At 34.8% G+C, this 27097-nt stretch overlaps 1 protein-coding gene across 2 annotated transcripts in view; it reads left to right on the top strand.

Moving 5' to 3' along the window:
* Positions 1–27097, top strand: part of LOC128999784 (ubiquitin carboxyl-terminal hydrolase 7-like) — a 54998-nt gene that overhangs the window by 9825 nt on the left and 18076 nt on the right. For both annotated transcript variants that reach the window (XM_054426456.1, XM_054426457.1), the window contains exons 3-18: positions 2328–2506; positions 3147–3249; positions 4280–4398; positions 5083–5226; positions 9943–10128; positions 10725–10805; positions 11354–11444; positions 13139–13331; positions 14165–14318; positions 17945–18139; positions 20077–20180; positions 21606–21723; positions 22305–22599; positions 23313–23437; positions 24959–25074; positions 26018–26185. In XM_054426456.1, the coding sequence (XP_054282431.1) occupies positions 2328–2506; positions 3147–3249; positions 4280–4398; positions 5083–5226; positions 9943–10128; positions 10725–10805; positions 11354–11444; positions 13139–13331; positions 14165–14318; positions 17945–18139; positions 20077–20180; positions 21606–21723; positions 22305–22599; positions 23313–23437; positions 24959–25074; positions 26018–26185 (2371 nt within the window). The remainder of the gene's footprint in view (positions 1–2327; positions 2507–3146; positions 3250–4279; positions 4399–5082; positions 5227–9942; positions 10129–10724; positions 10806–11353; positions 11445–13138; positions 13332–14164; positions 14319–17944; positions 18140–20076; positions 20181–21605; positions 21724–22304; positions 22600–23312; positions 23438–24958; positions 25075–26017; positions 26186–27097) is intronic.

The raw sequence follows: 27097 nt of genomic DNA, 5'->3' as shown, positions 1-27097 counted from the left end.
TTGATAATTTCTTATAATATATGCAAACAGGTAAATATAGACGAGTAAATATAAACAATCATTTACACAACCTGTCATACTATTATGCGGCATTTTATTTGATAATTTCTTATAATATATGCAAATAGGTAAATATAGACGAGTAAATACAAACAATCATTTACACAACCTGTCAATCAGCTGCAACATACATTAAGCAAAAAAGTGGCTTGTGGTAACTTCCCCTAAAACTGCCAAAATATAGTCTATAGTCGCTGATACAAGACATTGGTAGAATATATTTCTACCTTCTGTTAACAAATTTTCTACCATTTAAATTAAAGAGTCCACTTAACAATAACTGTAAATTGTCTTTGCAGTAAAAAAAAAAAAAAAAAAAAAAAAATAGAAATACATTATTATTAAATCATTTTTAATTATAAAAGGTTGCTGATTTTACGATTGATTTATTACACATAGCATTAGTAACACCAGAACACCATAGTTTTTGTTGTGAAAAGACATTACAGATTATTTTGATGCAAAGTAGTCCTCTTAGTCTAATCCAACCCAGCCAACGTTCAACTATGGATTAACTAGAACTAGCAGGCCCATACTTAGCTTGTGTGTAAAATATAAAAATACTCTGCATTTTAATCTCGTTAGTCCGTCAATGGTTTAATGTATCAAACTGAATTTGCAATCTTTGTCAAAGGTACAAATCATTATCCATCAAGTTAAGACTAAAAAATCTCTTTGTGCTGCTAAATGTGACGCGCCCAGCACAAAACCCTTCAATTGTGTCCGGAAGTGTACAAACCATTTTTAGGATGGAAGAGAAATAACAAAGATGAGAAACCTTTTTTGTGTTTGTAATGTCTGGCTCTAAGGGCCCTTAGAGTCAGCTTTTTCTAGAAGGTTACAGATGCTACAAATATTCCATGAATTAACATTAAAAACTTTTATACAAGTTGTCAATACAGCTTTGTCTAAGTGGCTAAGGTTAAAGAATGCAATTTATATTTGGTGAGAGCAACAAATTTCTCTTGCATCCTTTTGAGTTCTACATTTGGACTGAGGTATGGAAACGAGACAGAATACAATAAAAGGTTTAAATTACCTGTATCCGTCAAGTGATCCTGGTTTGTAGTTAATTGACTACAGCTGTTTCATGTTGTAAAAACACATCTTCAGGTCAAACGTACAATGATTTAATCCATGGAATGGTCGTCAAAAGGTTTAAAGTTCACAAAAATAACACATACACGTACACGAAAACATTAAAACATAAATTGGCCAAAACAAAAATACGAAAAACGCGTGATACCTTCTAGCGGCGCCGTACGTGTCCGATGCCTATCACACGTTTTTCGTATTTTTGTTTTGGCCAATTTATGTTTTCGTGTACGTGGATGTGTTATTTTTGTGAACTTAAAACCTTTTGACCACAGAAAACGTACTACTATAACCCAGAATGCCAACCGCATGGTAAAAAGCATTAAGTGTTTTGAGAGAGCTTTGCCTGTCAATCCATAGGCAGCGCCACCAGCGTTGCTATGCTATTGCATGGCAACGCTGGTGGCGCTGCCTACGGATTGACAGGCAAAGCTCTCTCAAACCGCTTAATGCTTTTTACCATGCGGTTGGCATTCTGGGTTATAGTAGTACGTTTTCTGTGCTTTTGACGACCATTCCATGGATTAAATCAATGTACGTTTGACCTGAAGATGTGTTTTTACAACATGAAACGGCTGTAGTCAATTAACTACAAACCAGGATCACTTGACGGATACAGGTAATTTAAACCTTTTATTGTAAAATTCAGTGATATAGAGGCTATACCATAAACATGAGACAGAATAGTTGTGGAAGAAGTAAAGAACAGTGTGTCGGTCTCAGATTTAAACTATACTAGGGTCCACGAGAGTCTGCAGTTAGCGTCAGCCAATCACAAGACAGGGCTAGTGCGACTTTGCCATATCGCCTGTTGACAACAATAATTAAAATATACTAAACAATATTTTCAAATCAGCTGGTATTTTTAGATTTGGCAACAACGCACGATCCTCATTGGCTCTTTCGAAGTCACATGGTAAATAGGCTCCTCCCTCAACTGCAGACTCTTGTGGACTGTACTTAAGTTTGCTTACCTACAATGGGAGCTTGGTGAAGACCTTAATTTTTAGACAGCTTTCATATTTTAAATGACAAATCATTTAAGTAGCTAATCAAATACTATTTCAGTGAGTCAGGCCTACATTTGTATGAGTTACCTTATACCATTTCAGGTGTCAAAACTCTGTTGTTAAACTGTATTGTGACATCCTAACATAACTTATGTGTTACAGACGAGGCCAGGTCAGAAGCTACTTTCCGCTTCATTGTTGAGAACTTCAGCAAGTTGAAGGAGTCGCAACTGTCGCCAGCCTGCTACGTCCGTAACCTACCATGGAAGATCATGGTGATGCCCAGGATATCTCCGATGCAGGATCGTCAACAGCAGCGGAGTCTTGGATTCTTTCTGCAGGTGTGTAACAACTTTGGTCTGACAGTTTCTAGGGATTTGGAAGGGTCAAGTTAAGCTCAGAGAAGTATGGTACAGAGGAAACATTCAATCGTACACTTGATGGTGTCTAGCACTAGTGCTGGTGTCCAATGATGGTAGGCCTACAAATGTAATACAAAATACCATATTGACACTCTTGCCCTCATGTACTACAATGCTCACAGTGGAGGAAGACCCTGTACCCTGTGCGATAAGAATTCCCACCTTGAATTACATGATTACATTCCTCGCCGTCCTAGTTTGTCCTACCTTGCCACAAACATATTTCTGGCACAACATACCAGAACTGAAAGCACACTGTCGTCCCATAAGCAAGTCTCCTCTGTACCTTTTCTGTGAGTAAAGTAAGGTTTTAAGGTATTTTTTCCTTACTATTTGTTAGAAAATCTGTCTCTCTGTTGTTTCATTTGTAAAAGGAGATGTAAGTGTGTCTAAGAGTATGCATTATTTAATTGAATATCAATAGTTTTAACTAAAATAATTCTATTTTGAAACTTTTTTCCCACTCTAGTTTTTTTAGATTCTTAAAAATCCTATTTTTCATCAATACCCTGTAGTGTATATGATTGGCTATATCACATGTTTCTGATGTTTTCCCCAGTGTAATGGAGAATCGGAAAGTTCAACATGGAGCTGTTATGCCAACGCAGAGTTGCGACTGATTGCACAGCGTGAGGGCGAAGGCATACAGACCTTCAGTCGAAGTGAGTTAAACAACATTGTATAACAGCCTTTGATAATAATTTGTAAAAGGGGTCTGGAAACACTTATCAATTTGTCAACCTAAATCTCAAATCCACCGAATCTTATGAAAAGATTTGAGATTGATATTTAATAGGCTGAACTTGAGGATCCAATCTCATATGTAGTTACAACTGCCAATTCCCCTTTACACCTGCACTTTTGAAGCAGTATAGAGTATAGATAAAGCTGTTTTTAACACGTTCAGTGCTGACTACATCAATTTCCTATCGGCCTAGATCAATTAATGTAGTTGCGCAACCCTCACTACCTCTCAACCTCCTTTTCCTGTTTGGTGGGCAGTCTTTAGTGAAGTAAATTTGAATGCAGTTCAAACTACCACGAATAAGGAGATAACATAGGATGTAAGGAGATGAAGGACACTATAACGTGGGTCTTGAAAATGCTTAATCTATCCAATAATTTTGTTAAGGTTTTTGCTGTATGAACATTTTCTTAAATTAAATCTTAAAACTCTAAAGAGCACTTTTCTTTGAAAATCTGCTATGGGACTCTCCTAAACTCTCCCAAATTTTAAAAGCAATGTATCGTATACCTAATCCTCTATTGATTATCTTATCAACCTGTTAACACGTTCTATGCTGAATAATAAGGGCATTCGATCTTCTATGGCTAATCCCTTTGGTGGTTATTTGTTAACTAACCCATTCTAAACTCATAAGCCGGTACAAACGTGAAAAAGGTTAAGGTGTAAACAGGTGGCCCCCTCAATAACAACTATCTCGTTAATGGCTAAGATTTCAGTGATCCAATGTATTTCAGATCGTTTGTACGTCGGCCATTGTCGGCGCGAGCCCCATGGCAGTGCCTACAATATTCAGCTTAGTCAGTGAACAAGTTAATTGGTTTTTGTATTACCTTTTTCATTTCAATGAGAATTTCCTCAAGATCTTGTATGTAATAAATGTGTTGCAATCCAAACAAATATTTTAACATGTAAATGAAAAATGAAGAGATTGACTTTATTTTCAGAAATCCAACATCTGTTTTACTGCAAGGAGAATGACTGGGGATTCAGCCACTTTCTTGCCTGGAATGATGTCCTTGACCCAGAGAAAGGATACATCAAAGATGACACTATCATCCTTGAGGTAAGGTTGTTGCTTTTTGTGTTATGTTACATTTAAGTTATGTTCTGAAATTTAGAAATTTGGTGAGTTAATTCCCACTAATCCAAAAGCGGTCTTCATGATAGTAAACCCAATCTAGTGCTTACTTATGTTAAGTAATGTTGTAGTTAAATTTTGAATAAGACTTCAAAAGAGGTCTTTGGGCTACATTTATTTTCATATTAGCATAGCTCCCCATCAAATTTTGTAAATGTCCATTTGTAGATCTGACGGCCAACATCAGATGCACCCAGTATCGCTTTCTCTTTCACTAAATGTCTCTACGATAAAAATGCAGCACTAAACTAAAGTAGCTAAGTCTCCAACATTCATTTTGATACTGAAGAGAGGCATAACATTCTTTGTGGTGGTCGTGTCGTGTCCTGTCTGCGTGGTGAATAAAAACAACTTGTCGAGGTTTTTGTCATGGTCATCGTCGGGCGAGTGTGCCATTACCCTTATGTGTGATTTTAAAGGTGTCCATTAACTTATTGACTTATATTTGTTTAATTTTTTTAGTTCGTGTCCATTAACTTATTGACTTATATTTGTTTAATTTTTTTAGTTCGTATAAGGCTCTCAAAGTAGGTGAAAGGTTCAAGCAAGAAAGAGTCCAACGTGTGATTATATTTTATTGATTTAAAATTTTATTAATCTGGTTGACAGGTGCACGTAGCTGCCGACGCTCCTCACGGTGTCAGTTGGGACTCCAAGAAACACACAGGTTACGTCGGTCTGAAGAACCAAGGGGCAACATGTTACATGAATTCTCTCCTGCAAACACTCTATTTCACCAACCAGCTGCGGAAGGTGAGGTTGTGAAGGCGTAGGTTAGGTTTTATTACCAACTCAAGAAACAGGACATACCTGTCCTGACGGAATTAGTTAACAGTCACTTGAGTACAGCACACTCCCGATTAACCAAGGTTGTTTGGGACCGAGACTACCTCTCAGAGACCGAGAATCTTGAATAACATGGAGGTGTCTTTGATTTTGAGGTTAGGGGTTACGTCAGGGTTTGAGCTGCGGTAGCACTTTTGCAGTTCTGCGACAAACCAGTTGGAACCAAGAAACTGACAAAAAGCTTCCGCTGGGAAACGCTCGACTCGCTCATGCAACACGACGTGCAAGAGTTTTTACGAGTTATAAGTTTATATTCATTACCTGTTAAGTTTTTTGGCAGTTATATATATACCGGTACATGAATTTGAACGGATGGTGTTTTTGGCCTCTAGGGCCCTCAAAACAAAAAAGTAAATCAGTCCCGGGTCCAGGTTTTACCATGAGTACTACGGCAATAGCTTATTCCCTATATGGGAAAATCTCTAATATATACATTTAGGCCTAAAACAACCTCTGATAACCCGGGGCTAGGATAATCGAAAGTGTACTGTACTGAGCTCACAAGTTAGGCCTACATGGTTGTATGTAACATGGTAAGTGAAACCTTAATCTTATCAGCATATTTAGCCAAAACCAACCTTTCTTATCATTGTTTCACCCTCTCCTTTCCTGATGATCGCCCCAAAACTGTTCAGTATACAGTGCACATTTGAAATTTCATTACAATATTATCAATTAGCTGTCTAGTCGAGTCCACTTTAATGAGGGTACATTGTTGTGTGTGTTTTAACGGTGTGGAGTCATTCCATGTCAAATCACCCGGGTCATGAAACCCACCATCTCAGAATTTGATGAAACTTTGTGAAAATGTTCATTCCTATGCCCTAAGTAAAAATACAAAAAATTTCAAAGATACTGCTGATACTTTTTTTTATATTAATTTTTTTGCGATACGCCGTTTTTACCGTTTCAGGCCTCGGAATCGACAACCAAATGTAGCCTGGGCGACCAAAAAATTTAATTATTCACAAACCATTTAAGATAACACTTTCAAATTTTTAAGGCATGTTTCCTATGTCTTGAACATAAATAAAACGATATATAGGTCACTCTGGAGTATAATAAAAAAATTATAAAATTATTATATATTTTAATTTAATTTTTTCAAATTCGACTTTCATGGATTGTGAAAAACGGCTATAACTTTTTTCTCCAACCAGCTAGAACAATTATTTTTTTTGCAGAATTTTCCTTAAGCTATTACCTGTTTGAAAATATAAAGATATTAGTGGTTTTCTATGTACAGATATTGGAAAAAAATAGTTTTATTAAAATATTAATTGACGCTAAAAATTTAGTAACATATACGGTATTTTTAATCTTAAAAAAAAAAAAATACAAGAATTTGCAGTTATGAAAGCTTAATTCACATAAGTCCTGTAGTTCTATTACAATAATAAATTAAATTTTTGAAGATTAGGCCTACTTGATATTTCCTGAAACAAATTTAAAGCTAAAAGCTTTTGAGCCGTATACCTTGAAATGGTTGTAACAAAATAGTTTAATGTTTTTTTTATTACAGTATTGGCTAATTTACAGCGTGAGTAAATTTTATGGCATGAGAGATTAGTCACATGACATAGTTATTTTGATTTGAAGTCCTTCCTGACTAGTAGCCATTTGTTCAGGTTTGATTCAGCCAGCATTAAGTCCTTGGTTGTAAAGCTCGTTGAAGGCTTACTTTTCTGTGTGTGCTTTTTATGGTACCTCCAAGACCATCTCAGGTTGACTTACCACAGCTTGTGGCATAAAAGGAGTGCTTAGCATTAATCCCAAAATCGTTTTCATGCTCATATATATATTTTAAGTTTTTCCTGTTTTTATATTGCCCGTCACATCCATCTGTAAAATAGTGCACCTTTGTGACCGATGGAAAACTGTCTTTCAGCCATTTCATTAGTTTTATTTGGATGACATTAACACGTTGAGTGCGGGCATCATCAATAGATGATGTCCGACACTAGCACTGGTGGCGGACATCAGCTAAAGCTGACGTCATGCCACTCTCTCCACATTAGTTTAGTGTGAGCTCAGCCTTTGCCAGGGAACGTTATAATCGTTGCCAGCCTGTAGCTTAGATTATGTAGCTTTAGTCTGGTGTAGGTTGGTACTAAAATTTCCCGTAAAATCCTGTCTAGCCATACTTTTGTCCCGGTTCCGGTAATTTTCTCTTTTTGAGCCACTTTACAAAGACACTGGCTACGAATCCAGGCAGTGCTGCTACCTTTGGGTGTTTCAGTGAACTACGTCCACTCTCGGGCTAACACAGCACAATCACCGCTGCTCTTTTTTTATTCGTCAGACTGAAATATTTGAATGCCAATTGCGTTCACCGATTCAGTTGCGCTGCGGGGCTTCGCCCGGGCCTCGCCGCCATTATCGAGCGCCTGTTTGAAGGTATTCCGCACTGAACGTGTTAACAAAAGAGACATCACGATCCAAGTAATCACTAATAAAACAGTGGTTTGAAACCTTTAGTTCCCCCTCACTCGCGAAATAAACACATATGGGATGAAGTGTACAACCGCCTCTTGACCAGTGATAGCTCTGAATCTTAATTTTATTTTGAATCACAAAACAATAGTTCTCACTAAAGTCCAACAGTATTACTGCATCATTAGGAGAAAGGTTTTCTTTAAGATGTTTTAAAGATTTAGCTTGGGATTTTGCTATTAGTAAGTTACTTTGCTCTTGTGAGGAATACTTCAGATGAATATGAAGACGCTGAACTAGTGTTCATGCATCCATATGGTGCTAATAAATCATTTTACTGGCCACAAAGAGAAAGATTCCGGTTTGATCCCTTTTAGTAACATTGTATGTTCAGTTGGTGCTCCACAAACAAGTTCTACAGGTAGAACTTATTACTATACAACCAAGGATTTAGAGCTGTCTGAATCAAGCCTGAACAAATGGCATGCTAGTCAGGAAGGACTACAATTTGAGTAAATTTTATAGCATGAGAGATTACACACATACATAGTTATTTTGATTTGGCAGAATTTCGAAGTTATAACCAAATTTTAAAGTTCGAAGTTTGTAACTAAAGGTTTAAAATCACTGTGTAAAATCAAGGTAGTGATGACTTGGATCGTGATGTCTCTTTTGTTAGTGCCGTCCAAATAAAACTAATGAAATGGCTGAAAGACAGTTTTCCAACAGTCAAAAAGGTGCACTATTCTACGGATGGATGTGACGGGCAATATAAAAACAGGAAAAACTTAAAAAATATATATGAGCATGAAAACGATTTTGGGATTAATGCTAAGCACTCCTTTTATGCCACAAGCTGTGGTAAGTCAACCTGAGGTGGTCTTGGAGGTACCATAAAAAGCACACACAGAAAAGTAAGCCTTCAGCGAGCTTTACAATCAAGGACTTAGAGCTGGCTGAATCAAACCTGAAAAAATGGCTACTAGTCAGGAAGGACTTCAAATCAAAATAACTAGGTATGTCATGTGACTAATCTCTCATGCCATAAAATTTACTCAAGCTGTGGGTAAATTAGCCAATAATAAAAAAAAACATTAAACTATTTTGTTACAACCATTTCAAGGTATACCGCTCAAAAGCTTTTAGCTTTAAATTTGTTTAAGGAAATATCAAGTAATCTTCAAAAATTTAATTTATTATTGTCATAGAACTACAGGACTTATGTGAATTAAGCTTTCATAACTGCAAATTCTTGTAAGTATTTTTTTTATAAGATACAAAAATATATGTTACTAAATTTTTAGCGTTAATTAATATTTTATTAAAACTATTTTTTTCCAATATCTGTATATAAAAAACCACTAATATCTTTATATTTTCAAACAGGTAATAGCTTAAGGAAAATTCTGCAAAAAAAATAATTGTTCTAGCTGGTTGGAGAAAAAAGTTATAGCCGTTTTTCACAATCCATGACGGTCAAATTTGAAAAAATTAAATTAAAATTTATAATAATTTTATAAATTTTTTATTATACTCTAGAGTGACCTATATATTGTTTTATTTATGTTCAAGACATAGGAAACATGCCTTAAAAATTTGAAAGTGTTATCTTAAATGGCTTGTGAATAATTAAATTTTTTGGTCACCCAGGCTACATTTGGTTGTCGATTCCGAGGCCTGAAATGATCAAAACGGTGTATCGGAAAAAAATTAATATAAAAAAAAGTATCAGCAGTATCTTCAAAATTTTTTGTATTTTTACTTAGGGCATAGGAATGAACATTTTCACAAAGTTTCATCAAATTCTGAGATGGTGGGTTTCATAACCTAAATTTTTTGGGTGATTTGACGTGGAATGACTCGAGTGAACATTTTCAGATGTGTAATTTTCTTTCTGCATTTTTTACTCTGATGTCAAACTGATGCCTACCATAAATCAGACTGCTGCACACTTTTATTACATCCTTGCATTGAACATTTTACTGCTTCAAAATTGGTTTCAACTGGAAAATTAACTTACTGTTGTAGGATTTCAATGTTTTCTCTTTTTCTAATAAGTTGTGTGTATCAAACTTTCTCCGTTTCTTCCCTCAGTTATATAATCTACATTATTATTTTTCTGATTTTACTACTAGACTAATAATTACAGTAAGATGATCATTTAGCTACATTAATTTGTTTTGTTTATAGGCTGTCTACAAGATGCCCACAGAAAGTGATGACTCAAGCAAGTCCGTGGCGCTGGCGTTACAACGGGTCTTTCACGAGTTACAGTTCTGCGACAAACCAGTCGGAACCAAGAAACTGACAAAGAGCTTCGGCTGGGAAACGCTCGACTCATTCATGCAACACGACGTGCAGGAGTTTTTACGAGTTGTAAGTTTATATTTGTTACCTGTTAAGTTTTCTGGCAGTTATTTCTCTGAGAAACCATAACTATTTGTCATGTTTGACAACTTTAATTCTTACCCTAGCAAACTTTGTAAAGTAAAGTTCACAAATAAACTCATCTGACCTAGCTTACGTTACTGGCCAGAGTGGAGTAATTGGTAAAATCACAGCTGTATTTTTAACTTGTTCAATTTTTACTTTTAAGAAGTAACATTCTCATGTCGTCTAATGTCAACTATTCACATTCATTGGATGTCCAATGAAATGTTTTGGGATGTATCATAAGCTGTCTAGTTGCTACTAGTTCTTCTTTGTTACACTTAATGGCAAAATTTGGATAGGTAACCCTCTGAACTTGGCTCTCTTAGCTCTCAGGTTTCCAATGTAAAATATTCCAAACATTTCATTTCAACTCATGCTTCCCTTTAGAATATAATAACCTCTTAGAAGTTGTATTCATAACTAATAGTATAGTGTTATGGTTCACTTATATAATACTGTAGAATGTAGAACAACAAAAGTGGTATGATTTTGAAATAATAATGTAACCTTATTTAACCTCTACATCTGTATTTTTTTAGTTGCTCGATAAACTGGAAAGCAAAATGAAAGGGACATGCGTTGAGGGAACTGTTCCCAAATTGTTCGAGGGTAAAATGGTGGTAAGTATATTTACTATGTTCTCAAACTTGATAAATAGGCTTTTACTAATCAAATCCAATATGCTTTATTCATAAAGTACACTTTTGTGCACAGAATGGCGTAAACCAATCTATCTTAAATTAATAACATAGATATATCTTAGACCATTACTGGTATTATAAATAACATCTATGAACCAGTAAATGAAAATAAACAAATCTAAATCAATTATGACTGAGGTGAAAACGTACTATGAACGTATGTAGTGAAAAGCTTTCTCCACCAAATGAAGTTTTATTTAGCTTTCTAATGAAATTCTTACTGCTTTGTTCATTTCTAAATTCACTAGGAAGTTGCTTAAGAAATTGTTTAATCCTTTATAGGATGGGGTTTTTCATAGCATTTTAATTTATGTTTATTTGAAAGAGGAATCTTTAATGCCAAAATAATACACACTTCTTACTGGTTTTACAAGTAATAATGAGGTTGTTGTAGATGGCTTATAAAGTTTTGTGTATTCATTATTTATAACTTGCTTTTAAATTCCCTCATTAATGTTTTTTTCCAGTCTTTCATCAAATGCAAAAACATTGACTACAATTCCACCAGGGTTGAAACATTTTACGACATTCAACTCAACATTAAGGGGAAGAAAAATAGTAAGTATACTACTTATTGCGCTTTGCATAAAACATAGAGACATCAGTGAATATTTATAAAGTTACCACTGGTGTGTTTGAATTTATGAGCTTGGTGCACCAAGAAACTTGTTAGGAGTTGTTGTAAAATTTTATACATAAACTTTTACTGCTTATGTAAAATGTACTTTAATTAATGAATTTATTCTATTATTTTGTAAACAACTGCTCCCTCACTAAAATTAAAATTGTAAAGTTTTAGCCTGGTAGAAGCGACTAAACCACAGCAGGGTAAATCATTGAATTGTATCCTGTCAGAAGTATTATAAACTAAAATAATCAGCTTAAATTAGATTTACGGCCAGTCCTTATCTGAACAGAACTATTGCAATACGTTTTTGATATGGTCTGGCAAACTGCCACACAAAGCAAAAATATGCAGCCTTAAGAACAATTTCATACACCGCCACTGTCTGTGAAAAAAAATGATTTTATAACCCCTTTAAACAGAACTTAAGCTCATCGTTTGATCTATTTTCACTAAAGATCTGTATTTATTTAGGTAAATTTAAGTAAAGTCTGATTTCCTTAATCGCGTCTTTGCAGAATTGTCCATACCGGGACAGCAATATCAGGACTAACTGTACAGGGTGTTCAGCTGACTCGGAATTTGCGAAGTCCATTTTTATGTCCAAAAACTAGTCCATGAATTGTTTGTGAATTTTCTTTGAGACCGAAAGACAATCACGATGTCCCCAAGCTTGCTGGAGATGATCATGGGGAGATTATTATGACGTTGCCACAATTTTGGTATGAAATGTTTTGAAAATAAACAAGCCTATTAAGTTTTTAGAATTAAAAATAGTAAAATCAATTATGGTGAGAATTAATTTTTATGGTAAATTTACTTTTCTTATTTCATATTTAGAATTCAATTTAAGACCCAAAATTCCTGAATTTGACTACAGTCGAACCTCTTTAAGACAAATTACAAGGGGCAGGTGGTAAATTTGTATTATCGAGGTACTGTATTCTTAATAAAGAGGTTTGATGTTCATTTTTTAGGTTTAATATTGCCGTTATTTGTCTTATAGAGGCTTCTCCTCGATCTGAGACAATAACTGAGTAAGGAAGAGGGATGGGTGGGGGGTTTCATGTTGAAAACTACGTACCATGGAGGTTAAGATCATGAGAAATTTGTCTTACAAAGGTCGCATTTGTCTTGTAGAGGTTTTGTGCTAAGAATATTCGTTGTATAGAGGCTTATTAGTAGTCCATCTCACAAACACATTTGTCTTATGGAGGTTTTTAAACCCAATTACTACGTTGTACGGAGGTGTTTTTGGCATTGACCATTATAAGAGATTCAAGAGGATTAAAAAAATTTGTCTTATCAAGAAATTTGTTTGGCCGAGGTTTATACTAACGAGGTTTGACTGTACCACTAATTTCTTGGTCAGGTCAATTACTGTAACATAAAACCACAATTAAACATGCAATTATCAATGTAGGCCTACTACAATTTCGCTATGTATAATTTTTTATTTAGGGGTTCTTTAAGGTTCTTCAAACGCTAACTACTACACAAGTATGTTGGCTACCAATCAGGCCTTGGAACTGTGAATTTTGAACATGGAAAATTGGAATTTTTCTTGATTTTTTTCATGTCTAGCTGGAAACCTTGAGTATTCAATTTGTACCCTGTCGTGTCACAGTTGCCGAGTCATTCAGTGACTACGTCAAGGCGGAGGTGTTGGACGGAGACAACAAGTATGATGCAGGAGAGCACGGATTGCAGGACGCAGAGAAGGGAGTGATATTTGCTTCATTCCCTCCCGTGCTGCATCTGCACCTCATGAGGTTCCAGTACGACCCCGTCACCGACTGCTCCGTCAAGTTCAATGACAGGTAAACTGCATCGGTTGATAATTAATTAATTATTAACTAATTTTTATGGCTAAGTTAGCGGCTAACTTGAAAAGTTTACCCTCTCATAAATTTTTGTTTCTGTGGTTAAACAATTGATCAATTACACTTGCAATTACATTTAACAATTTATCATAACACTTTGGGTTAAGTTTTTTAGGAAAAAGTACTGCTTGGAAAAAACTAAGCACAGTGCTGTTATAGGACAGTAGTAAGTTGATTTAAAATGTTTGGGAATTGAAGTCGTAAAAGTGAATAATACATAATATATATATATTTAAATTTACTATACAAAAGTACTACAGACCTGGTATTTTATTTGTTTATTTCTACGCCGGTGGAAATTTTGTATGTTGTACTTGTTCAATGTTTTACTATGAAATAATATCACATTTTAAAATTATTTAAATATTGTAGCAGTGTGACAGATAACAGAGAGTGAGGGTTAAATGGGTGACGGTTAATTGAGGTTCTACTGTAACTCTTTTCTTGGATTAGTTAGTTATGTAGTATCCATTCCTTCTTCATTTATTTGTTTGGATAGTTTTAACTAAGGACTGATCATTTGTAACGGTTTGATCTTTAAAAAGCTAACCCAAAAGCTGAAATACTACGTTCGTTGTTTGGCAATACCATTGATTATTGTAGTTCTGTTATGTTTCATGTTGAATACATTATAATTGTCTTTTCAACTTTCCAAGTTCAATTGACTAACACAAAGCACAAGCATAGTTATTAGGTATCTAGATATTCAAACTGCTGTTGTGGCCAAGATATGTACAAGCTATCCTAAATCTCAAATCCGGGTGTTCCAGGTTTGAGTTTCAAGATAAGATCAACCTGAGTGGCTACCTGCAGGCGCCAGAAACCACTCCGGCTGACTATACTCTCCATGCGGTGTTGGTCCACAGTGGCGACAATCACGGTGGTCACTACGTTGTCTTCATCAACCCCCGCGGTGACGGCAAGGTCAGTATTACTTCCTCTCAACTGGCCCCTGTTGTCAAAACATTGACATCCTTTAGGCCGGTCAAGTTCAATTTGGCATTGTTGTAACAATTTTTAATTGGCTGAACACTGAGGATGTTCTTAACTTAAATCAACACATAGTCTAGTTGCCAAAAGGCATTTTTCACCCAAACCTGAAAGTAAGGTCCACCCGAAGTTTTATGGTGTTTTCTGTTTCTTCAAGACCTACATAACTAAAATCTGCAAGGTGCCACTTTGTCACCCTTGAGCAAATTGAAATATTCAAGATGGCGGCCAAGATGGCTTAAAAACTGTATATTTGCTGTATCTTTACCTATAGAAGAGACAGGATAATAATTTTTGTGTCTAATTTTATGTTTTAAGGGTCAGAGAATACCAATAATTGATTATCTTAGTAATAAAATACCCCCGCCACAGCAAACCTGCCGACTAAGCGAATTTCCAGTTGCCTGAATTGATTTTCAATTAAATGTATTTAATTAACTTTTATGAGTACTTAGGCTTGCTGCTACAGGGAGGGTAAAAAAGTGTTTTTTTGTGAAATATTAATAACTTAGTATAAAATAAATAAATTTACCAAGTTTGATCAAAATATATCCATAAACAAGCAGACTACAACATTTTACAATATTCCCCATAAGAATAACATGGGAATTTTAAAATAACAATTATTTAAATTTTCTCCGTATCTAATAATGGTACAAAAACACTTTGATATACTAAATTATTTGCCTTTTTAAGCTCTTTAAGAAGGTTTGAAGAGAAATTGGAAAATTTTGCGTTTAGAGGGTCAAAAATTATCAAAACAATTTTTACTCCATAAAACCCCGCGTAAAACCCCGTTCCCATGGTCCGATCATGCTGGTTCTTGAACTTATTCAAGTTTATCCTGCCTTACACCTTCAAACCAAATTTCATCAAAATTGTATAAAAATTACTCAAGTTATCGTGTTCACGGACACATATATGTAATTGTCTATTATGAAAAATTGAATTTTGGTATGTTTCAAAACCCCAACTTTTTTAATCAATCAATCAATCAATCAATTTATTTATTGAACTATAATGAATACATGCATATTATACAATAGGTGCAAAAACCATACAAGGCTTGTCTGCACCAACATATTATGAAAAACAGTGTTCAGTGTTCTCATGCTAGGATTTTGTCAGATCTTTTTATACATTGCCCTATATGTATGAATGTATGATTCCAAAATATGTTTTAAATGTTCTCAAAGCAATTTTTCCCACCTCAAAGCGTATTTTAATCGAACTAGATGTAGTGGTGCAGCCCGCGTCACGACTAGCGTTCCAAGTTGAAGACTAATAACAATATATCCCATAATATATCTTCAAAGCAATATACAAACTGATATGAGGTTGATAATTGTTGAAAATTGTATTCAGATTCTTTTAAGAGCCACAAAATATGAATGTTCTTATCACCTGAGTTTGTATTTGCAAACATTTTTCGGTTTTACAAAAAAATCTTCGAAATTTGCTATTGTTTCAATTTAAAGCTGTCTATTTTAAATAAATCAATAATGAAATGGTATAAGGTTATTATTATCTTAAAGTAAACTTAAAGAGGAATCTATTAAGACAAACCGCAAATCGTTAAGACGATTAGTTGTCAAATAATTGATGTTTTACTAAAAGCTTACATAAATCCAATATGGCGGAAGTTTTTTCAAAAATGGCGGCTTTCCACCACTTGGATTTTCTTGATTTTTAGTATAATATTCTTGACACCTTTTTTGACAAAATCCCATATATTTTGGAATATATGGGGAAGAAATATATTTTATTTCTTTTACCTTAAGTTTGATGTTGGACCGTATTTTGACTAGCCTAAAGAACAGTGTTTTTTTCTTAATTCAAGAAAACTATAATTTAAAAAGCAGTTGATAAAGTCATTCACTGTTCCTGAAGAAGGATAATGCACTGTCCCCAGTACAGCACAAGCATCAATTAGGAGAACTGCTTGTAAGTTAACTGATTTGATGACTGTGTTCTGTTTGAATGTAGCACTTATCCTCAGAAACCATAGATATAATGTTTTAAGTCAAGTAAATACTTGAAAACATTGTTGATAAGGAAACTTGGCAACAAATTAATGTGGAAATTTATTAAAAACTTATATTCATTTATTATTTTGGGTAATTTTCTAATTAAAACATCAAACTAGGCACAAAATGATTATCCTGTCTCTTCTATAGGGAAAGATACAGCAGATATACAGGATTAGTAAACCGAACCAGCATGATCGGACCATGGGAACGGGGTTTTACGTGGGGTTTTATGGGGTAAAAATTTGTTTTTCTAATTTTTGACCCTCTAAACGCAAAATTTTCCAATTTCTCTTCAAACCTTATTAAAGAGCTTAAAAGAACAAATAATTTAGTATATCAAAGTGTTTTTGTACCATTATTAGTTACGGAGAAAATACAAATAATTGTTATTTTAAAATTCACATGTTATTCTTGATTATATTTTATATATTTTTATATTAGGATATATTTTGATCAAAATTGGTAAATTTATTTATTTTATACTAAGTTATTAATATTTCACAAAAAAAAAACACTTTTTTACCCTCCCTGTAGCAGCAAGCCTAAGTACTCATAAAAATTAATGTTAATTAAATACATTTAATTGAAAATCAATTCAGGCAACTGGAAATTCGCTTAGTCGGCAGGTTTGCTGTGGCGGGGGTATTTTATTACTAAGATAATCAATTATTGGTATTCTCTGATCCTTAAAACATAAAATTAGACACAAAAATTATTATTCTGTCTCTTCTATAGGGAAAGATACAGCAAATATACAGTTTTTAAGCCATCTTGGCCGCCATCTTGAATATTTCAATTTGCTCAAGGGTGACAAAGTGGCACCTTGCAGATTTTAGTTATGTAGGTCTTGAAGAAACAGAAAACACCATAAAACTTCGGGTGGACCTTACTTCCAGGTTTTTTGACCGGCAACCAGACTAACACTACATCTGCTATGTAACCATTTCAACTGATGTGCATTTGATTTTTGTTCAATTAATTTTAGTCCCTTTAGAATTAATTATGAGTTTTATAGCACATAAGTTTTTCTGGTCCAATCTTTTTTTCATATTTTAAAATACATAGATTAATAATAGTAACGTGGATTAATAAAATAGGAAGATTAATTGAACCAACCAAAGTCAATGGTAACACACAAATACATATTGTGGCTATACCACATTCTATAAATGTTATTATCGTAAATCAACCGTCTACCTGTATGTATGTGCTTACAAAAAAAGCTAGTTCCACAAAAGTAGAATGCATATTCATTTATTCACATATTCAAATAATTTAAAAGACAATAATGCTTACTTTTAGTAGTCTCTTAATGGTTTTGGCATAACATTTTTGCAACTTTTTTTGCAAAGTATTTTAAGAGCATTTATCAATATAAACTTTTATAAATGACAGGTCTTACTTAAAGGACTTGCCTGCCTAAACCTCATACTCGAGTTTTTACATTGAGACTCACACCAAAATATTGATTTCCAATCTAGCGATATTTACTTAAAATTTCCACTGATAAGACGAAAATAATGTTTCCAGTGGTGCAAGTTTGACGATGACGTGGTGTCACGCTGCTCCAAACAGGAGGCGATCGACCACAACTACGGTGGGCAGGACGACGATCTGAACATGACGGTGAAACACTGTACCAATGCTTACATGCTGGTCTACATACGGGACTCTGAACTGCACAATGTACTACAGGAGGTTACCGAGACGGACATACCTGAGGAGGTATGAAAACTTTGACGAGGGCTTCCTTTCTGTGTGGGTGGGGGGTTGGGGCATAGCGTATAGCTATGAAAGCGCGACATTGCTATACAGTTTTGAAGAATTTTTCAGTGTTTAAGGTCATTTAAATAAATATATCTGTATATGTATAAAATATATATGTATAAATGTATAATGTATCGGTTTTCTTTCTAGCTATTAGGCGATGTAATGTATGATGTATTGTTCTGAACACCATTCACGTATACTTTTGTATATCTGCGAATAAAGTGTCTTTGAATTGAATTGTTGAAGTTTACAAAACATCAAAGCTATACATACATTGTCAGAATCAGAATCAGAATACATAGAGATGATGTCTCTGTGTTCTTGAACATAGAGTACAGAATAGGCGTCAAACATTACAGAGATTCAATTATAAAACAGCATAAAGTTGTCGGGCTTTGAGGCGCTGTCGGTAGTGATGGTTTATTACTATGAGGGTTGTTTAGTCCTCACTGGAACATCGGTGATGTTCTCCAGTTCATGAACTCCTCAACTGTGTAGAATGACTGTGTAGAACTGTCTCTCCACAAGCCAAGCCGATAAGTGCGACCGCGGCTTAATCATGAACATCTCCCGCGATTATGGAAATGTCGTCGTCCACAATCGCGGCAAAATCATGAACATCTCTTTCATCCCTGTAGACGTCATCATAGTCTTCCACAATCCCGGCATAGTCATGAACATCTCCCGCGGTTACGGAAACATCTTCGTCTTTGTCCGAAATTGCGGAAAAGTCATAAACATCTCTCGCCGCCATGTAGACGTCATCATAGCCTTCCACAATCCCGGCTTAATCATGAACATCTCCTGCGGTTACGTAAACGTCTTTGTTGTCGTCCGCAATTGCGGCAAAATCAATCAATCAATTAAGCAAATCATAGACATCTCTTTCGGTCATGTAGATGACGCCATCATCGTCTCCCACCATCACAACAAAATCATGAACATCTGCCTCGTTCACGGAATCGTCGTTGTCTTTAATGGCGGCAAAATCATTAACATCTCTCTTGGCCGTCTAGACATCATTATTGACTCTCGCGGTCACGGAAACGTTATTGTCGTCTTGCACGATCGCGGCAGGTTTGGTGAGTTGGTGGCTCAGTTGGTAGCGTCACGGACTTTGGGCCCAAGGCAGAAGTGTCGTGGGTTCGGATCCTGGTCACTGCCACAAACTTATTTCAGTACAGTTCACCTTTGTACTGTACCAGCTCACCCCTTGCTTTGCTGGATGCGTTCCACGCACAGATCTGTTGTCTATGTGGACGGGCAAACGCAAGGTTAAAAGAGGCCGCCAACCTCTTTTAAAAAAAAAAAAAAAAAAAGTATCTGTAATTTTCCAGCATTATCGGCGACGGGATGCGGTACCTAGATTTTACCATCAGTTCTTGGTTCTGCTTCTTTTGCCAAGAACCGGCTGAACCGACATTTGACGTGAAGTACCGACCCATCACTAATGTTTAGTGTCTACACCAGTAGTATTTTCAATGTTGGGATCACAAACTCTTATGATATAAAGCGTTCCAAAGTATCCAAGTTTAGTGGATATTCTGGGGATCGAACCTGTCCCTTCACACCGAAGTTGGAGACGCTAACCACTAGGCTAGGTTTTGATGTGTAGCAGTCTTCGACAATAATGCACTTGAAACAAAACTAGTCAGCAGCAATTCCCTACAGATTATAATAGTGCAAAAAACGGTCAACAGTTTTTCTTCAAGAAACGGGTTTTCTTCAACGGAAAAGTTGGTTCAAATTTTCTTAACAGTAGGCCTACTTGTTTCATTTCTTTTTTTTCTGGTATTGGAGAAGAATTTGAAACTAATAAGATTGATAACTGTTAAAGTTTTGATATCCTCAGTGGTCAAACCTTGGTAGTAACATGTGTTTCTGTTTAACAGCTGTTTACGAGGCTGCAGGAGGAGAAGAAGCTAGAACAGATGAGGAGGAAGGAGAGGAACGAAGCCCATCTTTACATGACTGTTCAAGTCTTACTTGAGGACAGGTAATTATAATTTTGCAGCAATCTTTTAATTTTTCTAAACAATTTATATTAAGAATCACACTTTCTAAAAGAAAGAAAAATAACTAAACTCTCACTATCTTTTTAAAATGACATGCCCGTTCATTTTTCTACCCAAGCAAGATGACATAAACTATTGAGACCTAACAATAATTAATGCATTAATTGTTGAACCAATTAGTTCTTAAATATTAATTTTTTAAACTAGAACAACTAAACTAACCAAGCTGGACTAGCTGAAAGTTTTTTGAGTGAATCTCTAATTAGTAGCAGAGGAAGGATACACAACTAACTAACCTGAATAATGAGTCCCTGGAGGTCAATAGAACACATTAAAAGTACAAAAATAAACTGGTATCTGGCCCCTTTCAGGGGCTTCTTCAAAAGTAGAAGGTAGAATCCATTAAATATCAGTTTGTTTGTGTACTTTTTATGTGTTTTATTGACCTCCTAGGACTCTTTATTCATTTGTGTATCCTTCCTTTCTCTTGAATAATTATTTCAAAGCAAAGTTGATTTTTTTCTAAAAAAAAAACTACAAACTGATTTCATTTTCTATCTTGCCAGAATAGATTTACAAGAAGCGGTCTTGTAGCTAAGAGTTTGAGTCTTACTACTAGGTTGGTCTAACAGATATTGCTTTACTGGGCAAAACCAATAATCACTGCTAACAAAGTTTGTGATGGATAAAAGGTTTTAAAACCAACTAGTTTTATGGTTAGAAAATAATTGAAACATCAAAATCCAGTGCACTTGATCGGACAGAATCTCGAGCTGGCCCAGTGTGACCAATCTGTAAAAAATATTGTTTTTGGTGAATGAGGCTTACCTGAATCTTGTTAAAAGTTTGATCCTAGCATAAGAAACAGAAATAGGCTACTTAACACTTTTCACAATCATTATTAGATATTTTAGATTATGGAATGTTTGAGTCGGTAAGAAAGATATCTTGAGACTGCAGGCCTAAAATTGCTTGTCAGTTGGAACAGTTCAATATTCTAGTTATAGCTTATAAAAGTTTGTTTCCTTGTATACCCAGATAGATGAGACTAATACAGTATTCCAGAAATTCTTGTAATCCTAAGCCCATGTTGAACTATGTTTAGTCTTGATTTGTTTGGAATAGCGATAATCTACCATGATTTTAAAGAATCTTTGCCATTTATACATAATTGAATGAATGAATTCAAATTCAAATAATCTTTATTTGTAAGTAGCATATAACATACATAAATAGTGTCAAAATACAGAATGAATGAATCCTTTATTATTTCAGTACAGTACATCAGTTACAGTGGTAGAAACAACGAATTTATGAAATGTAATCCCCAAATGGGCTAATGCCTGTGGTTGGGGGAAATTTTATTGATTGTCTCCTTCTAACATGATTATTATCTCCTTCCCCAGTTTCTGTGGTCACCAAGGCAACGATCTGTTTGACCCAGACAGAGTCACTTACAAGGTGTTCCGGGTGAAGAAGACATCTACTCTTCAAGAGCTCATGGATCACTTTGCTGATGCCTTCGTAAGTATAGGGTGGCAGAGCTCGGCACAAAAGATCAAACCTTGTTTTGCGGAGTTGACCTCTTTATAAAATAATTTAAGGAATAGCGTTATAAATTTGTTTATGGTAACAATTCACTAAGAAGAGCTGCATATAACAAACCTAGGATTTACCTTGGATTGATAGGTTGTTGTATTCATGGACTACCAGTGATGAGAACACAACACAATCCTGTTACGTTTACTTTCACAAAACATTAAATTATTTGTATTGAATCACGGTTTTTAGTACAAATTAAAAATTTTATAAATTTCAGTCAAAATGTTAACTTGTTTTGGAAATGTTATTACTTGTATTTTACCCTTTTACTTGATATTTCAAACTTAACAATAATTAATTTAGGTAAATAAAGCCTTCATAACCAATATTTATCATGTAAAATCATTTGTTCTCTTTACAGAGTGTTACATATTCTTTTACAATTGTCAATGTTGTGTTTGTACAGTTAACAACAATAGATATCTAGATTTTTGTACTTTACCTTAACCTTTGGGAGAGGAAGTTAGTTCTCAGAAACGTAAGACTTTCTCCAATTTCCACAGAAATACTCCGTAGAGCAGTTGCGGATATGGCCGTTTGGCGTCAGGTCAAACCAGACATGCCGACCAACGCCACTCGACCTCGAGGCTGACCTCCACAAGAATGTACAGGATGTCTCAGAGAGTCAGAACCCGTGGAACGTGTTTCTGGAGTGTGTCTCTCCGGACTCTGGACTCTCAGCACTCCCGGCCTTCGACAAGGATTCAGACGTTCTGTTGTTCTTCAAGATGTACGACCCAAAGGCCAAGAGGATCTACTACTGCGGACATCACTACATGCCTGTCATCTCTAAAGTCCGTGAGTATCTGGAGTAAGAGAAGTAGAGTTTAGTGATTGACTAAATGTGATAATACAAGAATGTCTACAGCTCGGCGATTAAGACCACGTAGTTGTCTCATTTAGCTGGATTGCAGAGGTTGTTCCTTAAATCTTTGAGAGCAGCTGTTTAAGGTAAAAATAATATAAATTCCAAATTTCTATTTAGGTTTACAATTAAAAGTTAGGACGTTATTTGTATTAGATCAATTTCTGAAATTAGCTCAATACTAATGGAGACGTGTGAACAAGTAGTTAGCAGCATGAGTGCCAGATGTTAAACTGTTGGGAACTCATTATTAACTTGCCCCTCACTGCTTGAATTGCTGTTGAACATTTGTACGGACTAATTCTATTGAGCATTATATCTACAGTGAGGTATACGTGTTTAATCGAGCACAGTTTAGTGACACCAGTCTAAACCTCTCTGAATCATTAAAGTTCACCCAAAATATAACCTGTTCCTTTTAGTCCAAGAGTTGAATTTAAAGACAAAGAAGAGAGGCAAAATGAAATAATAAAAAAATACAAAATTAGCTCAGATTAGGAAAACTTAACATGTTTTAAAAAATTTTACAAAACTGAGATTTAGGAAGGAACGTAAAATTGTAACCATTTTGCATTGGAATCCAAGTTAAGTTTTTGTATGACTGCAAGTTGAGTATTAAAGTATCTTACTGTACTTTGTGTTACAGAGGAACTAATCCCGATGCTGAACGAAAGAGCTGGCTTTCCGCCTGACACGGAACTTTTGTTGTTTGAAGAGATTAAACCAAATCTTGTGGAAAGGATATCAAATTATAACGAACCTTTAGAAAAGGTAAATATTGATTGTGTTTATTACAAAATACAGTGGAATTGGGATAAAAAAATTAAATCACTTGAATTATCCAAAATATTTAATTTATTATACAATTTTACTAATAACTTAGCGCTTAAAGATTGAACAACTTATTATAAACTCAAGTAATCTGTTAAGTAAATTTCCAGCTTCAAATATACCACCGCAATTTTTTTCAATAATGGTCAAAGCTGACCTGGAAAACCGGGAGTTATGCGTGAAGTTTGTATTTTACCGGGAATTTTCAATTTGCGCGATCGCGCATGAAGATTACGTTTCTGTGACAGCGAGAGACGACGATGTTGTTTCCGTGACCGCGGGAATCGATGATAATGTCCAAAAAATATTGCTTGACAATGATGACCGCGGAAAATTATTTGAATTAAGCAAATATCAAGGAAGATGATAATAACTTAACTGTGATCGCGGGAGACAATTATAATGTTTCTGTTACCGCTGAACAATATCAGGATTCTGTCACGACCACGGTAGACAGTGGTGATGTTTCTGTTACTGAGAGAGATATTCAGGATTTTTCAGTTATCACAGAAAACGATGATGGTGTCTCTACGATGATCACAATATAACCTCGAGTTTGGCTTGACCAAAAATTTCAAAATGGCAAACATGCAGAAAGTTATATTTTTTATATTTTTTGTAACATCTTCATTTACCTTAACGTGGTATTTATTTAATGTGTTTAGAAGGGTTTAATACTTAAATTGGCTACGTAAAATTTTTGTAATTTCTGCATTAATTATTTCTGTAGGCCACTTGAAAAACTACCCTTAACTCCAAAATTACATACTATATGAAAGAACATAAAGACAGGGGTTGGTGTAGTAATCCTTCAGAAAATTAGTAAAATTTCATTGATCAGCATTAAGAATCTATTTTTCAGGTGCCTGTAGGAGATCCGATGAATTTTGGTATCGACATATCACTATTTTTAGAAATTATTTATAAATTGCAGGTTTAAGGATTATATTTAAATTTTTGGATCATTTCATCAGTAATATCTAAAAATTGAATACTTGTGTCAGGCAATATTACAGTAATTATACATTTTGTTTCTTTAACTGAGAATGCTTTTTCCGATAACAAAAATAGCGAGCTGTGTTAGCGCTAAAACAGCATTGCGGGAGTTGGTGCAAACCACGTTAAAAAGTTTAGCATGAAAAGTACGACCTGAACTACCTAGAATTTGTTCTTTATTTTACTCATCAATTACTCATGATTTTTTTTTCTGGTTGGCTTTGGTGGACACCCTGTTTAAAAGTGGTTTCTTTAGGCCTTTGGTATTAATGCCAATTATTCTTCCTATACATTGAATGATTGCAAATAAACAATTGTTAACCAGCAAGATATGGATTAAAATCACCTAGTCGAATGTGTCTTTGAATAAAAAAAAACAACCATAGTTGTGCTCAATAAAAAATGATTATTTTGAAATGATTCACATTACATAGTCATGAAAGCTACAATATCTTTGTGTCATAGGTGTTAGAGGAACTCATGGACGGTGATATCATAGTTTTCCAAAAGAAGCCGAGAGAAACTCGAAGACATCCGAATGCAACAGAGCCAGAAGTCTCTACGTGTAGGGAGTACTTCAGGTATGTATTGTGTAGCCTAGTGTTATACCGTACAAGTCATCATTGGACTTACACACATATCCTCTACTATTTTGTTTAATTCGGGTCTTGGTGTCAATTAGGCTGTCTTCTAATGTTTCTTCCCAGTACCTACCTTTGTATTGTTTGCATAAAGGGAACCACGTTTTTGTGCTGATATATTGCAGTTTACAATTCATATAGCAGTGATTTATACTGATTAATTCCGTATCCATTTGATAAAACTGTTAAATCCATTTCATAATGAGAAAGAAAAATTAAGAAATAAATAGAAGGATTAGATTTGTATGGAATATGTTTTCTCAAACAACTGACATATAAACTACTTTAAATAGCTTATATGACAACGTACATTTCTATAACCTGTTAAACTATTTTATAATGACTGAAATATTTTTGACCAAACACAAGAAAAAAGTTATACTTTTAGTTTAGTAAAAATGTATTGTTGCTGTAACTTGCGAATTTTTTTGCGCTGTCAAGTTGTTTTCTTTTTGTTTTTGTAATGTACCGCAAATAGTGTTATGCCGCTACAAAACTCAATTATTTTCATGACAAATTAACTTATGAACAAATTAGCAAGAACCAAGCTTAAGAATATAACCTTCTTCTTAGGTTCTAACAGTGCATCTCAAAGAATCTAGCAATAAATTTGTTCTCTGCTGTATGAATAACCAATTGTTTTAGTGCAACCATCAACTTAACAAATCTCATTGACCTAAACCTATGAGTGCTCAAATCCCATTAAAATGTAACATTCCCTTTGTGTTCTTCTGTGAAACAAGCCAAACTTGACTCAGCTTGATTTGAAATTAAGATGAACTGAAGAGGTTTTCAATCCTCACATTAGACTGAATATTGCATTATAATATTCTGTCTTATCTTATTTCCTAATTAAATTGACCTAACCTCACAATGTCTGCAGAGACCTGTTCTACCGAGTGGAAGTGACATTCTGTGATAAGATGATCCCCAATGACCCCGGGTTTACAATGGAGCTGTCGATGAGGATGAACTATGAGCAGCTGGTGACGGCCGTTGCACAACGGGTGGGCACTGATCCCAGTCGACTGCAGTTCTTCAAGACGCAGACGTGAGTTTTGCCAAGGGGGGTGTAGGGCTAAAAAATTGCTTTGATGTAGTCCTACAAATCTTTGGGCTATCTGATTCAATTTATGTCAAAAATTATCTCTCAACATAATACCAATATTTTATCCTAGTAGGCCTACAGACATTTTCAGAAAAATATGTTGTTGGTAGTTGATTTAAGTTTTAGATATCAATAGGGTATCTACCGGTCATACAGGTTACTGAAAAGTCCCCTTTGAGGTGTATTAAAGTCCCTGACTTGCAGGCACTCCTAAGTCACTGATTTCTATGGGGGTCACAAAAAATAATGTTAAACAGTCCGTTTGATATTTTACCTCCCTTCCCCTCCCTCAAATTAATAACAATTTTTATTATCATCACCCATAAAAATGGGGACACAACTGGTAATACTTTGACCCAAATGTGAGTGTATAATGGAGTGAGACTTGTGTAGCTTTTTTACTGACTTTTAAGACCAACCGTTTCTTGTAGCCAGGACCATAAAAATACCAATTATCAAGGACAAATCAGTCAAGATTTGTACCATCAGTTAGCTACCGGTAGCCTACTGACTTTTCTCAACAATAAAAATCTGTCATAGTGTACTTTTTATTTTTGTATTGTGTACATCGTTAAGAAAAATAAAATTTTACATACATAAGCATGCCTTGTGATTTACGAATGGTTTCTGATATTCAATAAGATTCAATAAGATTCAATAAGATTCAATAAGATTTATTGCAGCCATTAAACATAACATTTTGTAATAGGCATTGTTACAATAGTACTTAAAAATAGATCATACATCAATTATAAATTTAAATATATACAATATCCTATTTAGAATCTAAACTAAACATGACATGTCACTATTTAAAAATTCTTCCTGCGTGTAGAATGCTCTTGATTTAAAAAA

Source organism: Macrosteles quadrilineatus, unplaced genomic scaffold, assembly GCF_028750875.1.
Source record: "Macrosteles quadrilineatus isolate MER2022 unplaced genomic scaffold, UCM_ALF_1.0 Scaffold_8__2_contigs__length_117827958, whole genome shotgun sequence".
Lineage (NCBI taxonomy): Eukaryota > Metazoa > Arthropoda > Insecta > Hemiptera > Cicadellidae > Macrosteles > Macrosteles quadrilineatus.
The sequence above is the reverse complement of the archived record's forward strand: the minus strand, read 5'-3'. Positions and strand labels throughout refer to the sequence as shown.